The sequence below is a fragment of the Mesoplodon densirostris genome, chromosome 3 (assembly GCF_025265405.1).
Source record: "Mesoplodon densirostris isolate mMesDen1 chromosome 3, mMesDen1 primary haplotype, whole genome shotgun sequence".
Taxonomy (NCBI): domain Eukaryota; kingdom Metazoa; phylum Chordata; class Mammalia; order Artiodactyla; family Ziphiidae; genus Mesoplodon; species Mesoplodon densirostris.
This window is the reverse complement of record NC_082663.1, coordinates 100423148-100441205: the sequence shown is the minus strand read 5'-3', so window position 1 is coordinate 100441205 and position 18058 is coordinate 100423148. Positions and strand designations below refer to the sequence as shown.

The 18058-nt window shown below is 46.9% G+C and overlaps 2 protein-coding genes and 1 long non-coding RNA gene across 3 annotated transcripts in view; 2 read left to right on the top strand and 1 right to left on the bottom strand.

The window, feature by feature from the left end:
* The first annotated feature begins 1230 nt into the window (after nt 1–1230).
* LOC132486809 (protein FAM170A-like) lies at nt 1231–8351 on the top strand. Its single transcript, XM_060094378.1, has 3 exons — nt 1231–1267; nt 1539–2295; nt 8345–8351. The coding sequence occupies exons 1-3, from the start codon at nt 1231–1233 to the stop codon at nt 8349–8351; spliced, it is 801 nt and encodes a 266-aa protein (XP_059950361.1).
* A 182-nt stretch (nt 8352–8533) lies between these two features.
* On the top strand, nt 8534–14389 carry LOC132486808 (protein FAM170A-like). Its single transcript, XM_060094377.1, has 3 exons — nt 8534–8558; nt 13388–14144; nt 14362–14389. Exons 1-3 carry the CDS (start codon nt 8534–8536, stop codon nt 14387–14389), a joined length of 810 nt encoding a protein of 269 aa, XP_059950360.1.
* Nucleotides 14390–14439: 50 nt separating this feature from the next.
* Nucleotides 14440–18058, bottom strand: part of LOC132486298 (uncharacterized) — a 49569-nt gene continuing 45950 nt past the window's right edge. The window contains exons 9-11 of the long non-coding RNA XR_009531469.1: nt 17013–17109; nt 15445–15561; nt 14440–14878 (exon numbers count right to left, since the gene is read on the bottom strand). This is a non-coding gene — a long non-coding RNA (uncharacterized LOC132486298). The remainder of the gene's footprint in view (nt 14879–15444; nt 15562–17012; nt 17110–18058) is intronic.

Here is an 18058-nt window from a genome sequence, read left to right as displayed (position 1 = left end):
TCTGAAACTGAAATTTAACTGGGTGCCCTGTATTTTTCTTCGCTTAGTCTGGCAACCCTTATATACTTACCACCAGCTCAGGTATTATATATTTATTGTATTTTTGTTTAGTGTGTGTCTTCCTCTACTAGAATGTGCAGCGTTACCAGAGACTACAACAATGCAAGAGGGCCGGATACACAGGAGTAGCTGCTTACTGAATCTTGGTGAATCAATAAATGAACACACACCATAAATACAAGCCATACCATGTAATGAGGAAAAGTTACATGTCCCAGAATTCCTGACTTGTGAACAGAAACCATGCACACAAAGGCCACAGACACAGATAAGACACATCTCCACCGTGCTCCGCATGCCAACCCCACACTTACCACAGACTTAACTGATACACATCACTCACTCTTCCCACATACTCACAGTCACCACCGAGGCCTACATTACCAACAAGACAGTGACAGAGTAAGTACTGATTTGAATTAAACACTGGAGTATCCACTGGGAACCACACTCTCAACTGTGTGTATTTACTGCACCTGACACGTGCCAGACACTCGGTAAGTATTTGTGGACAGAGGACTGATGAACCCACCCTGAGCCTTTCATTCCTCCCTCAGGAATCTCGAAGTCACAAGAGGATCTCCCTCAGCTTGGATCCACTGTGGTGGCCAAAGGCTGCAGCCCAGGGGCAGGGGAGGTCTCCTCTGCCTCTACATACTTCTCCTGTGCTTCTTCTCCGCGCAAGCTCATCTACGCTGGTAAGGGCGCGGGACTCCTCAGGTGAGGGGGTGTTTGGCTGTGAGGCAGGAGGCACACAGATCCCAGGGAGGCTGAGAGGAAACCCAGGGTCATCAGAGGTGATGAGGGCTCTGTGGAGGAGCCTGGGCAGGATGGCTGAGCTCTCACGAGGGCGTGGATCCCAGCTGAGTCTGGGGGTGTGTGTGAATCCTGGTACTACCATGGTGGGGAAGTCAAGGAGCAGGGGCCGGAAAGGTCTGGGCTTGAGGTGGAGGGAAGAGGGACCAGATTCAGCATCTTCAGAGGAAAATGTAGGCTTTGTCTTTGCCTTTGCTTCCAGAGAAGCACAGAGTTCTGCATCATAGACCCCCAGCCTGAGAGCAGGACCCTCCAGCTCAGGTCCACACAGCTCACACATACATCAGCCCTCCAGGCACAGCCCTTCTCAGTGCACACAGAAACCCCAAGCACCACAGCCCCATTCCACGAGTAATGCATCACCGATGTTCCCAAACTCACACTCCTCGTCGTACACGCATCCATCCGCATCCCTCACATACCACAGCCCTCACCACCATACTCCACACCCCTGTATACAGACACCGCTCCAGTATCCCCCCACACGCACATGAAAAGCCCACAGATGACACCAGATACACCGCTCCGTCCTACGGCCAACAGACACCAAGCTCACGACATAGCTACGTCATGCAAATGTCCCTCTCTCGTCTACCACACCTGCTCCCTCAGCTTCCGGCATGGCCCATGCATGTTATTATGGTTTTAATTTCCTTTTTCAGGAATCCGGAGATCATATCGAGACACTGCCCAGCCTACAGCACACCTAGCCCAGGATCAGGAAGAAGGAGAGACCGCTCCCCCATCACACTGTGTCTCCTCCTCACCCTCTTCACCCTGTAAGAACAATCTGCACCCAGACAAAGAGGAAAGGGGCATGAAAATATACTATATGCAGGTACAAGTGAACAAGGGTGTAGCTGTCTCCTGGAAGACAAAGAAACCCTTGGAGTTGCCTGAAAAGCAGCTATCAATAGAAGAAGTGATCCTTCCTGAGGATGTGTGCACAGTAGCCACTGACCCCTCTTCTGATGTGTCCACCGAAAGCCTCCTGTCTGACAGTGAGCCCACTGGGGAGGAGAAAGAGTATGAGGAAAGGGCAGAGCCAGGCAGCCCATCAGGGTCACCTACAATCCAGGAGACACCCAGGGCCAAGACACCGGACTGGATGGTGACCATGGAGACCGGCTTCAGGTGCATGGCCTGCTGCCGGGTCTTCCCCACCTTGGAGATCCTCCAGCAGCACGTGAAGTTCGGCGTCCTGGAGGGCTTCAGCTGCCGTGTCTTTCATCTCACCATGGCCCAGTGGATGGGCAATGTGGAATCTGAGAGCACCCCTGAGGAGGAGGGCAGTGTGGAACCCAAGACCACCTTTGAGGACGAGGAGGACGAGGAGGACGAGGAGGACGAGGAGGACGAGGAGGATGGGGAGGACGAGGAAGAGAAGCTAGAAGGCCCCAGCCCGAAGAGACCCCGCAGGCAGGGTCTTTTCTCTCTTTTGAGTTCCACACAGCAACTGAGATTCATGGGACAGAAGATCCTGGAGACGGTGTGGCCTTGGAAGAGGTAAGGCTTGAGGCTGGCACTCTTCTGAGCCTATGTCACGAGGGCCCAGAGGAGTCTAAGGGAAGGGGCCGCACACATGTGCTGGTTTACCTAATGGCTCTGCAGTTGCATCAACTTGGGACACACCCAGCACTTCCAAAGGAATTGAGCTCTGCTGACTTCAACAAGAAGGTGGAGCCTTTTCCTAGGAGTTTTCTCAGGGTCTGCACGATGGACCTCAACTCTTAAGAGGACGTACCACCAGCAGCTCCTTGTCGGCAGAGAGAGCCAGGAGTGGTCTGAAGAGAGGACAGGGGCCCTTGCAGGACCAGAACTTTGAGGTCTGAGAGCCTTTGGCCTGAGCTGAGATCTCACCCGGACCACTGTACCTAGCCTTCTGTGACAAAGGGGAATATGAAAGAGAGTCACGTGGAAATGAGGTCCCCCGAGATATGGAAGTGTTCCAGAACCTTCGTTGCGTGGTAGTTGATCTGGAGCCAAGCTCACTGTGGTGTGTCTGGATCTGAGCATTAAGGCAACGCTGGAGGGTAACCCTGACCAGCAGAGCTTGGAGTGCTGCTTGTCTCTTCCTGTTCTACCTCAGTTGTTTTATCCCTTCCAGGGAGAAGAAAGGACCCTCGGGAGAGTAGCAGACAGAATGCCGTGGTCTGAAGGAGGATGAAGGGACCGGCACTCAGTCTAACATCATATGACAATAGGAACGTCCTATGCAATAAAGGGCATTTTCCAAACCTTTCCTGGAGGTTTTAGTTAACTACATTTTTCTATCTATGCATCTATCTATCAGTCATCTACATCTGCATCTTTCAAGGTTTGTGAACAAGCTTTCACATAAGCACTAGAGACGTCCGCCAGCATTTTCCAGAAGGAGGCCTGGAAATTGCTGGGGACTTCTCACAAATAGGGAATGGCCACAACCCCTGCCACACAGACTATGCGCATGGCCCTCCTGACTTACTCCCACTCTCTCTCTGAATTTCCCAACGTCTGAGATGAGGGTGCTGGCTGGAGGCAATGATCGCGTGCAGGCTGAATCTTCTCCAGATTCTGATTCTCTTCCTGGGCCTATCGTCCTCAAGCACAGTCTCCATGTCCCTGGTCACACTGATCTCTCTCCTTCAGTCCTTCCCTCCCTCCCTCTCCTGCCTCCCAGTGCAGAGAATTCTTTTTTACATTTGAGACGAGATTTATTTTTTGTGCACAGAATTCTCACCTGTTCTACTGTGGCCTCTGTTTTGAACATTCCAAAGCTGAGAATTTTCTTTTTTTCTCCCTCATTTCTGCTGAGTCTTTACCTTCCTAATGCAGTGAACTCAGAGTGCCTAGCTGACTGGAGGGGGAAAAAAATCCAGGGAGAAAAGAGAAATAATACAAGAATATATCAGTTAATTTTTCATAGTGTTATCCAACTACATATTTTTAAAATTTTGGAATAATATTAGGAATATTCTCAGTATAAAAAACTGAATTATTGGGCTTCCCTGGTGGTGCAGTGGTTAAGAATATGCCTGCGAATGCAGGGGACATGGGTTCGAGCCCTGTTCTGGGAAGATCCCACATGCCACGGAGTAACTAAGCCCGCGCACCACAACTACTGAGCCTGCGCCCTAGAGCCCGTGTGTCACAACTACTGAGCCCACGTGCCACAACTACGGAAGCCTGCGTGCCTAGAGCCCGTGCTCCGCAACAAGAGAAGCCACTGCAATGAGAAGCCCGTGCACCACAGCCAAGAGTAGCCCCCGCTCACTGCAACTAGAGAACGCCCGCTAGCAGCAACAAAGACCCAATGCAGCCCAAAATAAATTAATTAATTTTTAAAAATTGAATTATTTTCAAGGGGACAATGTATAAAAGTACAATAAAAGTCCCCCTTCATAACCCCCAACCCCACTCTCAAGATGGAATAGATATGGTGTGATACAATTTATAGTCGTACTACTACTACTCCTCCCACCGCAGCCGAAATCCTCTGAGCCCGGTGCAGCAGCTTCCTTTCACAATGCTAGGACCGGCCACAAAACAGATGATAATCCCTTTGGACATTTCAAGGAGCAGCACCAAGGGAACAGTACCTGGGAAATGCCACTGACAGCTCAGAATATCCATGGCATTTCTAGAGCCTCGGCACTGCTCTCGCTCTGGGAATGAAGGTCCAAAAAGCACGTCAGAGAATGTTCGTAATTGTAAACAAGCTCCACCTTTGAAACACAATCTACATAGAACCAAATATACAAGCCTGCACAATGGATGAAGCCAACGTCTCCTCCATGATTGCCCTTCTGACAACTTTGTTGTCTCCTCAACCATAAAAGGTGAACTTGAAACTCCCGACCTTGCCTTGTCACCAGAAACATCCAAGCTTGGATCAGTCTTTCTAAGACCAGATATTTGCTCTGTGAACTATTAGAGACTTGTCACATACACAGAAGTAGAACAGGATTATTTCTATCTACCTGGCGACCTGGAGTCTTTCACATTGCTCCTGTTAAAACTCTCAGAATACCAAAACTTTACCTACAAAGGGTTCAAGCTATGACACTCCCAATTCTCACAAACCTCCTCATCTCTTGTGAGTCACATGCAGCCAATTCCAGGAATTGGAAACATGGTTGTGAGGATGAAACTGACTTTGGGGCTCCCCTTGGATATGGTCTTCCAGACTTACCAAAAGGCCATTAAGAGGACGGTTTACCCCACCTCAGGGAAACCTGAGGCAGTATTTGCAGTCAAGGGCTGGCCATGGCTTCTGAGCTACATCCAAAAAGAATTTCATACCGTACCTGGATCTGCTGAAGCCATTTCTGACTGTCCGAGAGCCAGCATGTACCGCTCCTGAACTGCCTCCATTGTGGATCATCAGTGGGGCTGTCAGATTTACTAAATAAAAATACAGGATACCCAGTTAAACTTGAACTTCACATGAATAGTAAGTCATCACTTTTAGTATAAGTAGATCCTATGTACTATTTGGGGCATACTTATCTTCAAAATATACTCGTTGTTTTTCTGACATTCATATTTAACTGAACAGCCTATATTTTATCTGTCAACCCTACTCATCAGAAATGATGGAGTCTTATAGAGATCCAAGAGATGCCTCAGAGCATCCTCAGCTTTTATTTCTATGTCCTGGACAGTGCGCACGAGCTTCCCACTCACATTAATTGGCTATAACGGAGTATATTCTCCATTTTAGAGCCTTTTGTACTTGTCATTGTTATCATCTTCCTTATTTTAAAGAGATGTTTATTTTTTTCCAAACTTAATAGCTCATCCAAAAGTATTTGGAAGTTCATTCGACAAGGGAAAAACAACATGCTTCTGAAAAGTGAAGGGAACCGCCTGGTGTTTAGTAAAGCAGTATTAGGGAGATTGAAAAAGCCAAACTTAATAAGCAAATCTCTCCAAGGGTATTTTCAGAGCTTGATACCCTCCCACACCCTGAAAATATTATTACATCAAGAAGGTAGAACCTGCTAACCAAATGTAAGGCTCCCATATGATTCTATCAAACGGAGGATGCTTCTTTACTAAGCAGTGAGCACACCTGCTGCCCCAGGGACCTTGGCAGTTGCAATACAGAGCTCTTCCCTTTGGGATGGAAACAGCAAGTTGTCCTGTGGTCTACACGCTGGCCCCAAAAATACTACACTCCCAATACTTGTCAACTTTAAGTATTTTTCTACATATCTCCATTTTTCTGTTACTATTTGGACTACATCCTAGCCTTGACATTACATAAATTGCATTCAAGAAGCTATTTTTAAAAGTTGGTAGGAAATCTTAAATATATAGCTTACAGTCCCTGGCTTACTTTCATCCAGGTGCATAAGGGTTTTCAAAAGTAGTCAGGTTAGTTACCCCGTATCACAGCCCCACGCTTTTGTCAGAGATACAAAAATGGAACATGGTATTTAAGGTTTTAGTTGCCAAATCATCAAGCCTCCCAGACAGAGGCAATAGAGCAAAATGATTACAGAGGCATGGATTTTGATTTGCTCCAGTGTCTTGGGCAAGTCACTTGGCCTCTGTATTTATTTGTACTTATCTGCCCTTTTCTGTCCCTTGGGAGTTATAATTGTACCTAGTCCATGGGTATGTTGTACAAATTATCTGTAAAGTAGTTAGAAGAAACCGACACAGAGTAAGCACTCCACAGACATTGGCTATTAGCTACTGGAAATATTTCTCCATGAAACAGATTACTTTATCAGTGGATGACTCGGTGGGAGACAGTGAATCACAGCATCACAGCATGTTGCAAGTGACCTAGTACACACTCTTATGTGAAAAAAAGAAAAGTGTGCATGCGTAGAAAATGTCTGAAAGTTTACATAACGAATAGTTCATCATGTTAACTTTGAGGATTAGAATAAATCAGGAAAGGAGGAAAGAAAAACTTGAGTGTCATTCAATTTCTACATCATTTGTGTTTCTATACTGAGACTCTGAATACACTGGAAGTGCCATTTTTTTGAATGTGGCGGGATAAAGGTTTTCAAGTTCTCCTGATACATCCGTATTATTATTTCAGACTTGCTGGCATTTCTTGCCATCTTCGGATCTACACCCATTTGAGTCAGGGGGCCATTCTGGACGGAGGAGATAATAGAGCAGAAGTGAAGTGAGAGAAAAGGAGAGAAAAGATTTTCTCTTTTCTCTTCAAAGAGGAAAGGTCTTTGGAATGGGAACAACTCACAACCAAACTTTGGGGAAAGGATGTGATGGAAAACGAGACAAACATCCTACCCCTGTGATGAGAAGGATTCCCTGGGCTGGATGGAGGGAGGTCAGAGGTGGCTGGTGAGGAAACGAACTAGCGAGAAACACACACAAGTGCAGAGCAAACACCCCGAGGCCACTCAGCCTGACTCCATGCAAACATGTGTCCAGCAGCCAGCCCTTCACCTGTGGCTCCCTAGCAAGACAGGTACCTCGGGGGTGCCAACTCATTCTGAGTCCATTATGCCTGGCCATTCATAAACGGCTGTCTAACGTGTGAGGAATAAGCTCTCAATGTTTATGAGGAAATTGGGGAAGGAGATTGAAAGGTTACTTAAACGGAAAAAAAAAGAAGTTCAGGAAGGCAGGATGGTAGAGAGACAAGAAAAAGACCTTAAAACATAGAAAGGATTTGCCAAAGAAGAGAAAGAAAAAGAAATGTTTCCAAATGGGTTAACCTGCACCTAGGAAGTTAAGGAAGATTACTGATCTGTGAAGACTATGGAATAAAGAGAATAAAATTTATCAGAAGTTGCTGAGAATATGGTAAGCAGCATGATTATCAAATTATGAATTGGCTGCAATGGCATTCTAGGGGGACACTAGGAAGGGGAAGCAAATGTTCATGAGATGACAGTGGCAGGTGGAAAGTTGTTTCAGGGGAAGATCAGTCTTGCAGAGTGTGTATCAGAGGAGGGCAAGTGTGAGCAAGCAAGGAAATACTAAGTGTATACGGTTCCTTCACTGAGTGCACCCAGCCCCGTGGTCAGCCTTGAGAACAAGCAGGACTTCAGGTTCTGGAGCTACATTTCATTCATCAAGACTTGAGAAGACACCCTTAACTCAGGTCTTCTCTTCAAACTCCATCTTTCCTTCTTGACCTTCATTTGGCCTCTTCCCTTACCCTCAAGCTGTGGACTGAGGCCACAGAGCAAGATGGGTCACTAGTGTCCTCCATCCCCTGGCGACTGTGTTTCACATCAGTGGAGCACCAAAGGCAATAACCAAGTAACAGACTCAAGAGTGTAGGAAGAGGAAGAGATTCTGATAAGGCTTTCTGTGACAGTGTGGGCCGAGTCGGCTCTATATGGCTGGTATCACCTGAATGATGAGCAGCCTTAGGGGAGAAGTGCTCAGAAGGCAGAGCCTGGCTCTCTAGAGGCTCTGCGTCCTCACAGCCCACTCCAAGACCTCAGTTGCAGCTTCGGCCCCCAATCTCTCTCCCTCTGCCTACTCACAGGTTTTGAAGTCTTCTTTCCTCCACATTTCTCTTGAGAGGTGGAGGAGGAAGATGAGCTTCAGGCCAGCTCAGACTCCCCTGGGATCCCAGCAGGATGCCTATCATGAACCTCCCACCTTCTAGGAATCTCCTAACATCTCCACATTTGGGGAATTTTCATTTCAGCTATACTTCAATTGCTGGCTGGAGATGGCCTGTTGGAAGGTGGCTAAAGGCAAGTAGGAATCCTTCGGGCAGCCTGGCCCTTCTCGACTGTCAGACATCTTCAGGGATATTCTAGGAAACGTTGTTTGTTCTAGAGAAGGGAGGGAAACACTCCAATTGTCCAATAATGCTTGAATGGAAAATAAATGATGCTATACGCATGTGATGAAATAATATCAAACAGTCAAAAATCAAAGACCTAGATCTATATGGACTGATGTGGATAAATCTTGAAAAGATAATATTGATTGAAAGAAAATAAGATAAAGAATTTTAGATTATGATAACAGGTATGTAAGTATTTAAATATTTAAATCAATTCAACATATTGCTTCTATATATATAGAGGCAAGAATATAAACTTTATCCAAAGAACACATTATTTACATTTAATATGTTCATTTATCTAGGAAACCCAAAAGAACCCACAGATAAACTAGCAGGAACTAATAAGACGGTTCAACAAGGCACACACATACAAGATCAATACATTTTAAAAATCAATCAGGCTCCTCTACACTGGCGATAATAAATTAGAAACTGTAAAAGAAAATAAGAAAAAAAGAAGATCTAAAACTAGTCACAAGAGCCATATAAATTATTTAGAGCTAAGCATACGTAAAAGTAAATATAATTAACAAACTGAGTACGACCACTTAAACTCCGCCCAACCCAAGGATTAAAACACGCCTGTTCTTACTTTATGAGAACAGGCCCTCTTCTTAAGTAGTAGATCAGTACGTGAGAGTGAATCAAAGAAACACAGCATTTGAAAAGTCAGCTAGGCCAAGCCTCTCGATCGCACAGACAGAAGCTATAGCCCAGACAGGTTGAGTTACTTGGTAAAGGGCCCAATGTCCTGACTCAAGGACTAGCATTTTTCACTCATTCGTAAGATACAATCAAATTCAGTACCTTGGAAAGAGATGGGAAAAAATGAAGAAATCAATTATATAGTTTCTCATCTTTAAGTACAGAAATAGCCGTGACAAAATTACAGGTATTGAGGGAAAATTGAAGCGCAGAGTTTAAAATGTCAATAATCCACAGGGAAACTGGAGACCATTTAAAATATTCATATTAAATCTCTATATAAGACATTAAAAGATCTCCAGTCAAAATGTTCATTTTATAATAGATATGGTATGATACAATTTATAATAGATGTGGTATGAACCTTTCCCTTTCATGGGAAAGGTTCAGCTGGGAAACAGGAATTGTTCTTGAAAACGGGGCCTGTGCTATTGCAGAGACTGTGCTGAACCTAGGTCAACAGAATGCTCTGATGTCATCACTGAGGTCACAGAATCCTGCTGTGCGCCTGGCAACCTTGCAAACATAACAGCCCTGGTGAGCACTAGGCAGCACTGCTGGTTCACTAAGTGGTACAAGGTTTTCAGCCATTTAGGAGACTTGACTATTTTGATTTGTATTGAATCATTTCAACGGATTGCCCAAGAGCCAACAAGGGCCAACCTGTAGCGAAGAGGAGGAGTTGGACATCTCTTGAGGCATCTTCTAAGGGAGACTTCTAGTTGGTACCATGAAACGGCGACAAAAGAGGAAACATCTGGAAAATGAAGAGTCCCAGGAAACTGCCGAGAAGGGAGGAGGTATGTGGGGGGCAACTTGTCTCGGGCACATGGGTTTCTGCCAAACTGAACCTTCTCTAGGAAGCGGGAAACTGAGAACGTGTCACCTGTGAAGCAGGGAGCGAGAGACCTTGTCTCACTGATGCTGCCGTATCCATCCGGAGCGTCCCTGTGGTGTGAGACGGCACAGAACGGCCAGATGCCCCCTGGGAGATGGGAGGTCAGCTCCGCTGCTCTGAGGACTCTCTCCTGGGGCTGCCGGGCCTGGAGCTTTGTCGGACTCACAGCAGGCTGCATCCTGCTTGCACAGACCTAGAGGTGCAGCTTTTCTCAGTCCCCGATTTCTCTCTTATTCTCTTGGATCTTTCCCTGGGGTCATGAGGTGGGGGATGTGAAGGATGCAAGGATGCTGAGAGAGACCCATGACTTGCTTGGCCTCTTTTACCAAAGTGGAAAGAGAAGCCCCATGAGTTGAAGACCCTGTTGAAAAATATCTTGACAAGTGGAATGCAGTTCGAAAGACGATTGTTTGCCTAGGGATGGTGTCATATTGAAAGCAAGGAGGTTTTATTCCTTCAACAGGAACAATTTCCCAAAGGAGACCAAGGGAAGGGAAGGGCTTTCCAGAGACTGAGACCGCGTGGGCAAGGGTGAGAAATGTCCTCAGGGTCCTGCCGGGAGCTCTGAGAGCCACGGGCCACGTGGTGCCTGTGTGCATTAAATGTAGGCGAGTAGCTTGCCCTGGGAGGGGGTGGTCACCCCAGAGATCCAGCTAGAGGTCTCTGCCCCAGATTAGAGCCCAGTAGCTCCTACCAGGCCCAGGGCCCTGGAGACTGTAAGATGGGCCCTGGGAATGGAGCTCTAGACAGCAGGCAGATTTTCAGGCAGTGGCTGGGACAGGCTGGGGAAGGCAATGACTGCCCCTGACCATTCAGAATATTTTTCTCTATGTTCCTGTGGGGGGGGGGGAGGGGGTAGTGCAGAGAAGAGCAGGATGAATGGGGGTAGAGTGCTTATCAGATATAAACTCTGCGTGGTACAGTTCTTGTCACCCTGCCTGGACCTGGCTGACACTCGGTGTACGTAAGAGTGTATACAGAACTCTTGTTAGGGGTGTTTTATGAGACAGTAACTCATACACCCATGGACACTCTGATACAGCAAAAATATCACACACCCCACATATAACTTCCGTATTAAACCACACACAGCACATGGAGGTATATACACGCATCCCTCCTGTACTACGTTCTCATACAACCCACCTGTATCACAATCCTCTCCTCCAACACCAAACGCTGGAGATGAGATATGTACATAGACACACACACTATATATATAGGACACACACACACACACACACTATATATATATGTATCTCCTCAACTCTCGCACAAACACAGCTAACTTCAGCCATCGCTAAATACCTCTATAAGAACCAGTCACGTGTCATACACACCACACTTGTAACACATTCTTGAGTAATGCCAGACCCGCTTTGTACAAACCACAGTAAACCACAGTCTCACTAACCCATGTCAGGGTTGCTAGATAAAATATGGGCTATCCAGTTCAATTTTAATTCCAGATAAACAACAAGTAATTTTTCAGTATCAGTATGTACCATATTTGTATGGGCCATACTTACACTAAAAATAAGTAAGACCAAATACTGCATGGGAATGCTTACACTACAAAATTATTCTGGGTTTATCTGAAACTGAAATTTAACTGGGTGCCCTGTATTTTTCTTCGCTTAGTCTGGCAACCCTTATATACTTACCACCAGCTCAGGTATTATATATTTATTGTATTTTTGTTTAGTGTGTGTCTTCCTCTACTAGAATGTGCAGCGTTACCAGAGACTACAACAATGCAAGAGGGCCGGATACACAGGAGTAGCTGCTTACTGAATCTTGGTGAATCAATGAATGAACACACACCATAAATACAAGCCATACCATGTAATGAGGAAAAGTTACATGTCCCAGAATTCCTGACTTGTGAACAGAAACCATGCACACAAAGGCCACAGACACAGATAAGACACATCTCCACCGTGCTCCGCATGCCAACCCCACACTTACCACAGACTTAACTGATACACATCACTCACTCTTCCCACATACTCACAGTCACCACCGAGGCCTACATTACCAACAAGACAGTGACAGAGTACTGATTTGAATTAAACACTGGAGTATCCACTGGGAACCACACTCTCAACTGTGTGTATTTACTGCACCTGACACGTGCCAGACACTCGGTAAGTATTTGTGGACAGAGGACTGATGAACCCACCCTGAGCCTTTCATTCCTCCCTCAGGAATCTCGAAGTCACAAGAGGATCTCCCTCAGCTTGGATCCACTGTGGTGGCCAAAGGCTGCAGCCCAGGGGCAGGGGAGGTCTCCTCTGCCTCTACATACTTCTCCTGTGCTTCTTCTCCGCGCAAGCTCATCTACGCTGGTAAGGGCGCGGGACTCCTCAGGTGAGGGGGTGTTTGGCTGTGAGGCAGGAGGCACACAGATCCCAGGGAGGCTGAGAGGAAACCCAGGGTCATCAGAGGTGATGAGGGCTCTGTGGAGGAGCCTGGGCAGGATGGCTGAGCTCTCACGAGGGCGTGGATCCCAGCTGAGTCTGGGGGTGTGTGTGAATCCTGGTACTACCATGGTGGGGAAGTCAAGGAGCAGGGGCCGGAAAGGTCTGGGCTTGAGGTGGAGGGAAGAGGGACCAGATTCAGCATCTTCAGAGGAAAATGTAGGCTTTGTCTTTGCCTTTGCTTCCAGAGAAGCACAGAGTTCTGCATCATAGACCCCCAGCCTGAGAGCAGGACCCTCCAGCTCAGGTCCACACAGCTCACACATACATCAGCCCTCCAGGCACAGCCCTTCTCAGTGCACACAGAAACCCCAAGCACCACAGCCCCATTCCACGAGTAATGCATCACCGATGTTCCCAAACTCACACTCCTCGTCGTACACGCATCCATCCGCATCCCTCACATACCACAGCCCTCACCACCATACTCCACACCCCTGTATACAGACACCGCTCCAGTATCCCCCCACACGCACATGAAAAGCCCACAGATGACACCAGATACACCGCTCCGTCCTACGGCCAACAGACACCAAGCTCACGACATAGCTACGTCATGCAAATGTCCCTCTCTCGTCTACCACACCTGCTCCCTCAGCTTCCGGCATGGCCCATGCATGTTATTATGGTTTTAATTTCCTTTTTCAGGAATCCGGAGATCATATCGAGACACTGCCCAGCCTACAGCACACCTAGCCCAGGATCAGGAAGAAGGAGAGACCGCTCCCCCATCACACTGTGTCTCCTCCTCACCCTCTTCACCCTGTAAGAACAATCTGCACCCAGACAAAGAGGAAAGGGGCATGAAAATATACTATATGCAGGTACAAGTGAACAAGGGTGTAGCTGTCTCCTGGAAGACAAAGAAACCCTTGGAGTTGCCTGAAAAGCAGCTATCAATAGAAGAAGTGATCCTTCCTGAGGATGTGTGCACAGTAGCCACTGACCCCTCTTCTGATGTGTCCACCGAAAGCCTCCTGTCTGACAGTGAGCCCACTGGGGAGGAGAAAGAGTATGAGGAAAGGGCAGAGCCAGGCAGCCCATCAGGGTCACCTACAATCCAGGAGACACCCAGGGCCAAGACACCGGACTGGATGGTGACCATGGAGACCGGCTTCAGGTGCATGGCCTGCTGCCGGGTCTTCCCCACCTTGGAGATCCTCCAGCAGCACGTGAAGTTCGGCGTCCTGGAGGGCTTCAGCTGCCGTGTCTTTCATCTCACCATGGCCCAGTGGATGGGCAATGTGGAATCTGAGAGCACCCCTGAGGAGGAGGGCAGTGTGGAACCCAAGACCACCTTTGAGGACGAGGAGGACGAGGAGGACGAGGAGGACGAGGAGGACGAGGAGGATGGGGAGGACGAGGAAGAGAAGCTAGAAGGCCCCAGCCCGAAGAGACCCCGCAGGCAGGGTCTTTTCTCTCTTTTGAGTTCCACACAGCAACTGAGATTCATGGGACAGAAGATCCTGGAGACGGTGTGGCCTTGGAAGAGGTAAGGCTTGAGGCTGGCACTCTTCTGAGCCTATGTCACGAGGGCCCAGAGGAGTCTAAGGGAAGGGGCCGCACACATGTGCTGGTTTACCTAATGGCTCTGCAGTTGCATCAACTTGGGACACACCCAGCACTTCCAAAGGAATTGAGCTCTGCTGACTTCAACAAGAAGGTGGAGCCTTTTCCTAGGAGTTTTCTCAGGGTCTGCACGATGGACCTCAACTCTTAAGAGGACGTACCACCAGCAGCTCCTTGTCGGCAGAGAGAGCCAGGAGTGGTCTGAAGAGAGGACAGGGGCCCTTGCAGGACCAGAACTTTGAGGTCTGAGAGCCTTTGGCCTGAGCTGAGATCTCACCCGGACCACTGTACCTAGCCTTCTGTGACAAAGGGGAATATGAAAGAGAGTCACGTGGAAATGAGGTCCCCCGAGATATGGAAGTGTTCCAGAACCTTCGTTGCGTGGTAGTTGATCTGGAGCCAAGCTCACTGTGGTGTGTCTGGATCTGAGCATTAAGGCAACGCTGGAGGGTAACCCTGACCAGCAGAGCTTGGAGTGCTGCTTGTCTCTTCCTGTTCTACCTCAGTTGTTTTATCCCTTCCAGGGAGAAGAAAGGACCCTCGGGAGAGTAGCAGACAGAATGCCGTGGTCTGAAGGAGGATGAAGGGACCGGCACTCAGTCTAACATCATATGACAATAGGAACGTCCTATGCAATAAAGGGCATTTTCCAAACCTTTCCTGGAGGTTTTAGTTAACTACATTTTTCTATCTATGCATCTATCTATCAGTCATCTACATCTGCATCTTTCAAGGTTTGTGAACAAGCTTTCACATAAGCACTAGAGACGTCCGCCAGCATTTTCCAGAAGGAGGCCTGGAAATTGCTGGGGACTTCTCACAAATAGGGAATGGCCACAACCCCTGCCACACAGACTATGCGCATGGCCCTCCTGACTTACTCCCACTCTCTCTCTGAATTTCCCAACGTCTGAGATGAGGGTGCTGGCTGGAGGCAATGATCGCGTGCAGGCTGAATCTTCTCCAGATTCTGATTCTCTTCCTGGGCCTATCGTCCTCAAGCACAGTCTCCATGTCCCTGGTCACACTGATCTCTCTCCTTCAGTCCTTCCCTCCCTCCCTCTCCTGCCTCCCAGTGCAGAGAATTCTTTTTTACATTTGAGACGAGATTTATTTTTTGTGCACAGAATTCTCACCTGTTCTACTGTGGCCTCTGTTTTGAACATTCCAAAGCTGAGAATTTTCTTTTTTTCTCCCTCATTTCTGCTGAGTCTTTACCTTCCTAATGCAGTGAACTCAGAGTGCCTAGCTGACTGGAGGGGGAAAAAAATCCAGGGAGAAAAGAGAAATAATACAAGAATATATCAGTTAATTTTTCATAGTGTTATCCAACTACATATTTTTAAAATTTTGGAATAATATTAGGAATATTCTCAGTATAAAAAACTGAATTATTGGGCTTCCCTGGTGGTGCAGTGGTTAAGAATATGCCTGCGAATGCAGGGGACATGGGTTCGAGCCCTGTTCTGGGAAGATCCCACATGCCACGGAGTAACTAAGCCCGCGCACCACAACTACTGAGCCTGCGCCCTAGAGCCCGTGTGTCACAACTACTGAGCCCACGTGCCACAACTACGGAAGCCTGCGTGCCTAGAGCCCGTGCTCCGCAACAAGAGAAGCCACTGCAATGAGAAGCCCGTGCACCACAGCCAAGAGTAGCCCCCGCTCACTGCAACTAGAGAACGCCCGCTAGCAGCAACAAAGACCCAATGCAGCCCAAAATAAATTAATTAATTTTTAAAAATTGAATTATTTTCAAGGGGACAATGTATAAAAGTACAATAAAAGTCCCCCTTCATAACCCCCCAACCCCACTCTCAAGATGGAATAGATATGGTGTGATACAATTTATAGTCGTACTACTACTACTCCTCCCACCGCAGCCGAAATCCTCTGAGCCCGGTGCAGCAGCTTCCTTTCACAATGCTAGGACCGGCCACAAAACAGATGATAATCCCTTTGGACATTTCAAGGAGCAGCACCAAGGGAACAGTACCTGGGAAATGCCACTGACAGCTCAGAATATCCATGGCATTTCTAGAGCCTCGGCACTGCTCTCGCTCTGGGAATGAAGGTCCAAAAAGCACGTCAGAGAATGTTCGTAATTGTAAACAAGCTCCACCTTTGAAACACAATCTACATAGAACCAAATATACAAGCCTGCACAATGGATGAAGCCAACGTCTCCTCCATGATTGCCCTTCTGACAACTTTGTTGTCTCCTCAACCATAAAAGGTGAACTTGAAACTCCCGACCTTGCCTTGTCACCAGAAACATCCAAGCTTGGATCAGTCTTTCTAAGACCAGATATTTGCTCTGTGAACTATTAGAGACTTGTCACATACACAGAAGTAGAACAGGATTATTTCTATCTACCTGGCGACCTGGAGTCTTTCACATTGCTCCTGTTAAAACTCTCAGAATACCAAAACTTTACCTACAAAGGGTTCAAGCTATGACACTCCCAATTCTCACAAACCTCCTCATCTCTTGTGAGTCACATGCAGCCAATTCCAGGAATTGGAAACATGGTTGTGAGGATGAAACTGACTTTGGGGCTCCCCTTGGATATGGTCTTCCAGACTTACCAAAAGGCCATTAAGAGGACGGTTTACCCCACCTCAGGGAAACCTGAGGCAGTATTTGCAGTCAAGGGCTGGCCATGGCTTCTGAGCTACATCCAAAAAGAATTTCATACCGTACCTGGATCTGCTGAAGCCATTTCTGACTGTCCGAGAGCCAGCATGTACCGCTCCTGAACTGCCTCCATTGTGGATCATCAGTGGGGCTGTCAGATTTACTAAATAAAAATACAGGATACCCAGTTAAACTTGAACTTCACATGAATAGTAAGTCATCACTTTTAGTATAAGTAGATCCTATGTACTATTTGGGGCATACTTATCTTCAAAATATACTCGTTGTTTTTCTGACATTCATATTTAACTGAACAGCCTATATTTTATCTGTCAACCCTACTCATCAGAAATGATGGAGTCTTATAGAGATCCAAGAGATGCCTCAGAGCATCCTCAGCTTTTATTTCTATGTCCTGGACAGTGCGCACGAGCTTCCCACTCACATTAATTGGCTATAACGGAGTATATTCTCCATTTTAGAGCCTTTTGTACTTGTCATTGTTATCATCTTCCTTATTTTAAAGAGATGTTTATTTTTTTCCAAACTTAATAGCTCATCCAAAAGTATTTGGAAGTTCATTCGACAAGGGAAAAACAACATGCTTCTGAAAAGTGAAGGGAACCGCCTGGTGTTTAGTAAAGCAGTATTAGGGAGATTGAAAAAGCCAAACTTAATAAGCAAATCTCTCCAAGGGTATTTTCAGAGCTTGATACCCTCCCACACCCTGAAAATATTATTACATCAAGAAGGTAGAACCTGCTAACCAAATGTAAGGCTCCCATATGATTCTATCAAACGGAGGATGCTTCTTTACTAAGCAGTGAGCACACCTGCTGCCCCAGGGACCTTGGCAGTTGCAATACAGAGCTCTTCCCTTTGGGATGGAAACAGCAAGTTGTCCTGTGGTCTACACGCTGGCCCCAAAAATACTACACTCCCAATACTTGTCAACTTTAAGTATTTTTCTACATATCTCCATTTTTCTGTTACTATTTGGACTACATCCTAGCCTTGACATTACATAAATTGCATTCAAGAAGCTATTTTTAAAAGTTGGTAGGAAATCTTAAATATATAGCTTACAGTCCCTGGCTTACTTTCATCCAGGT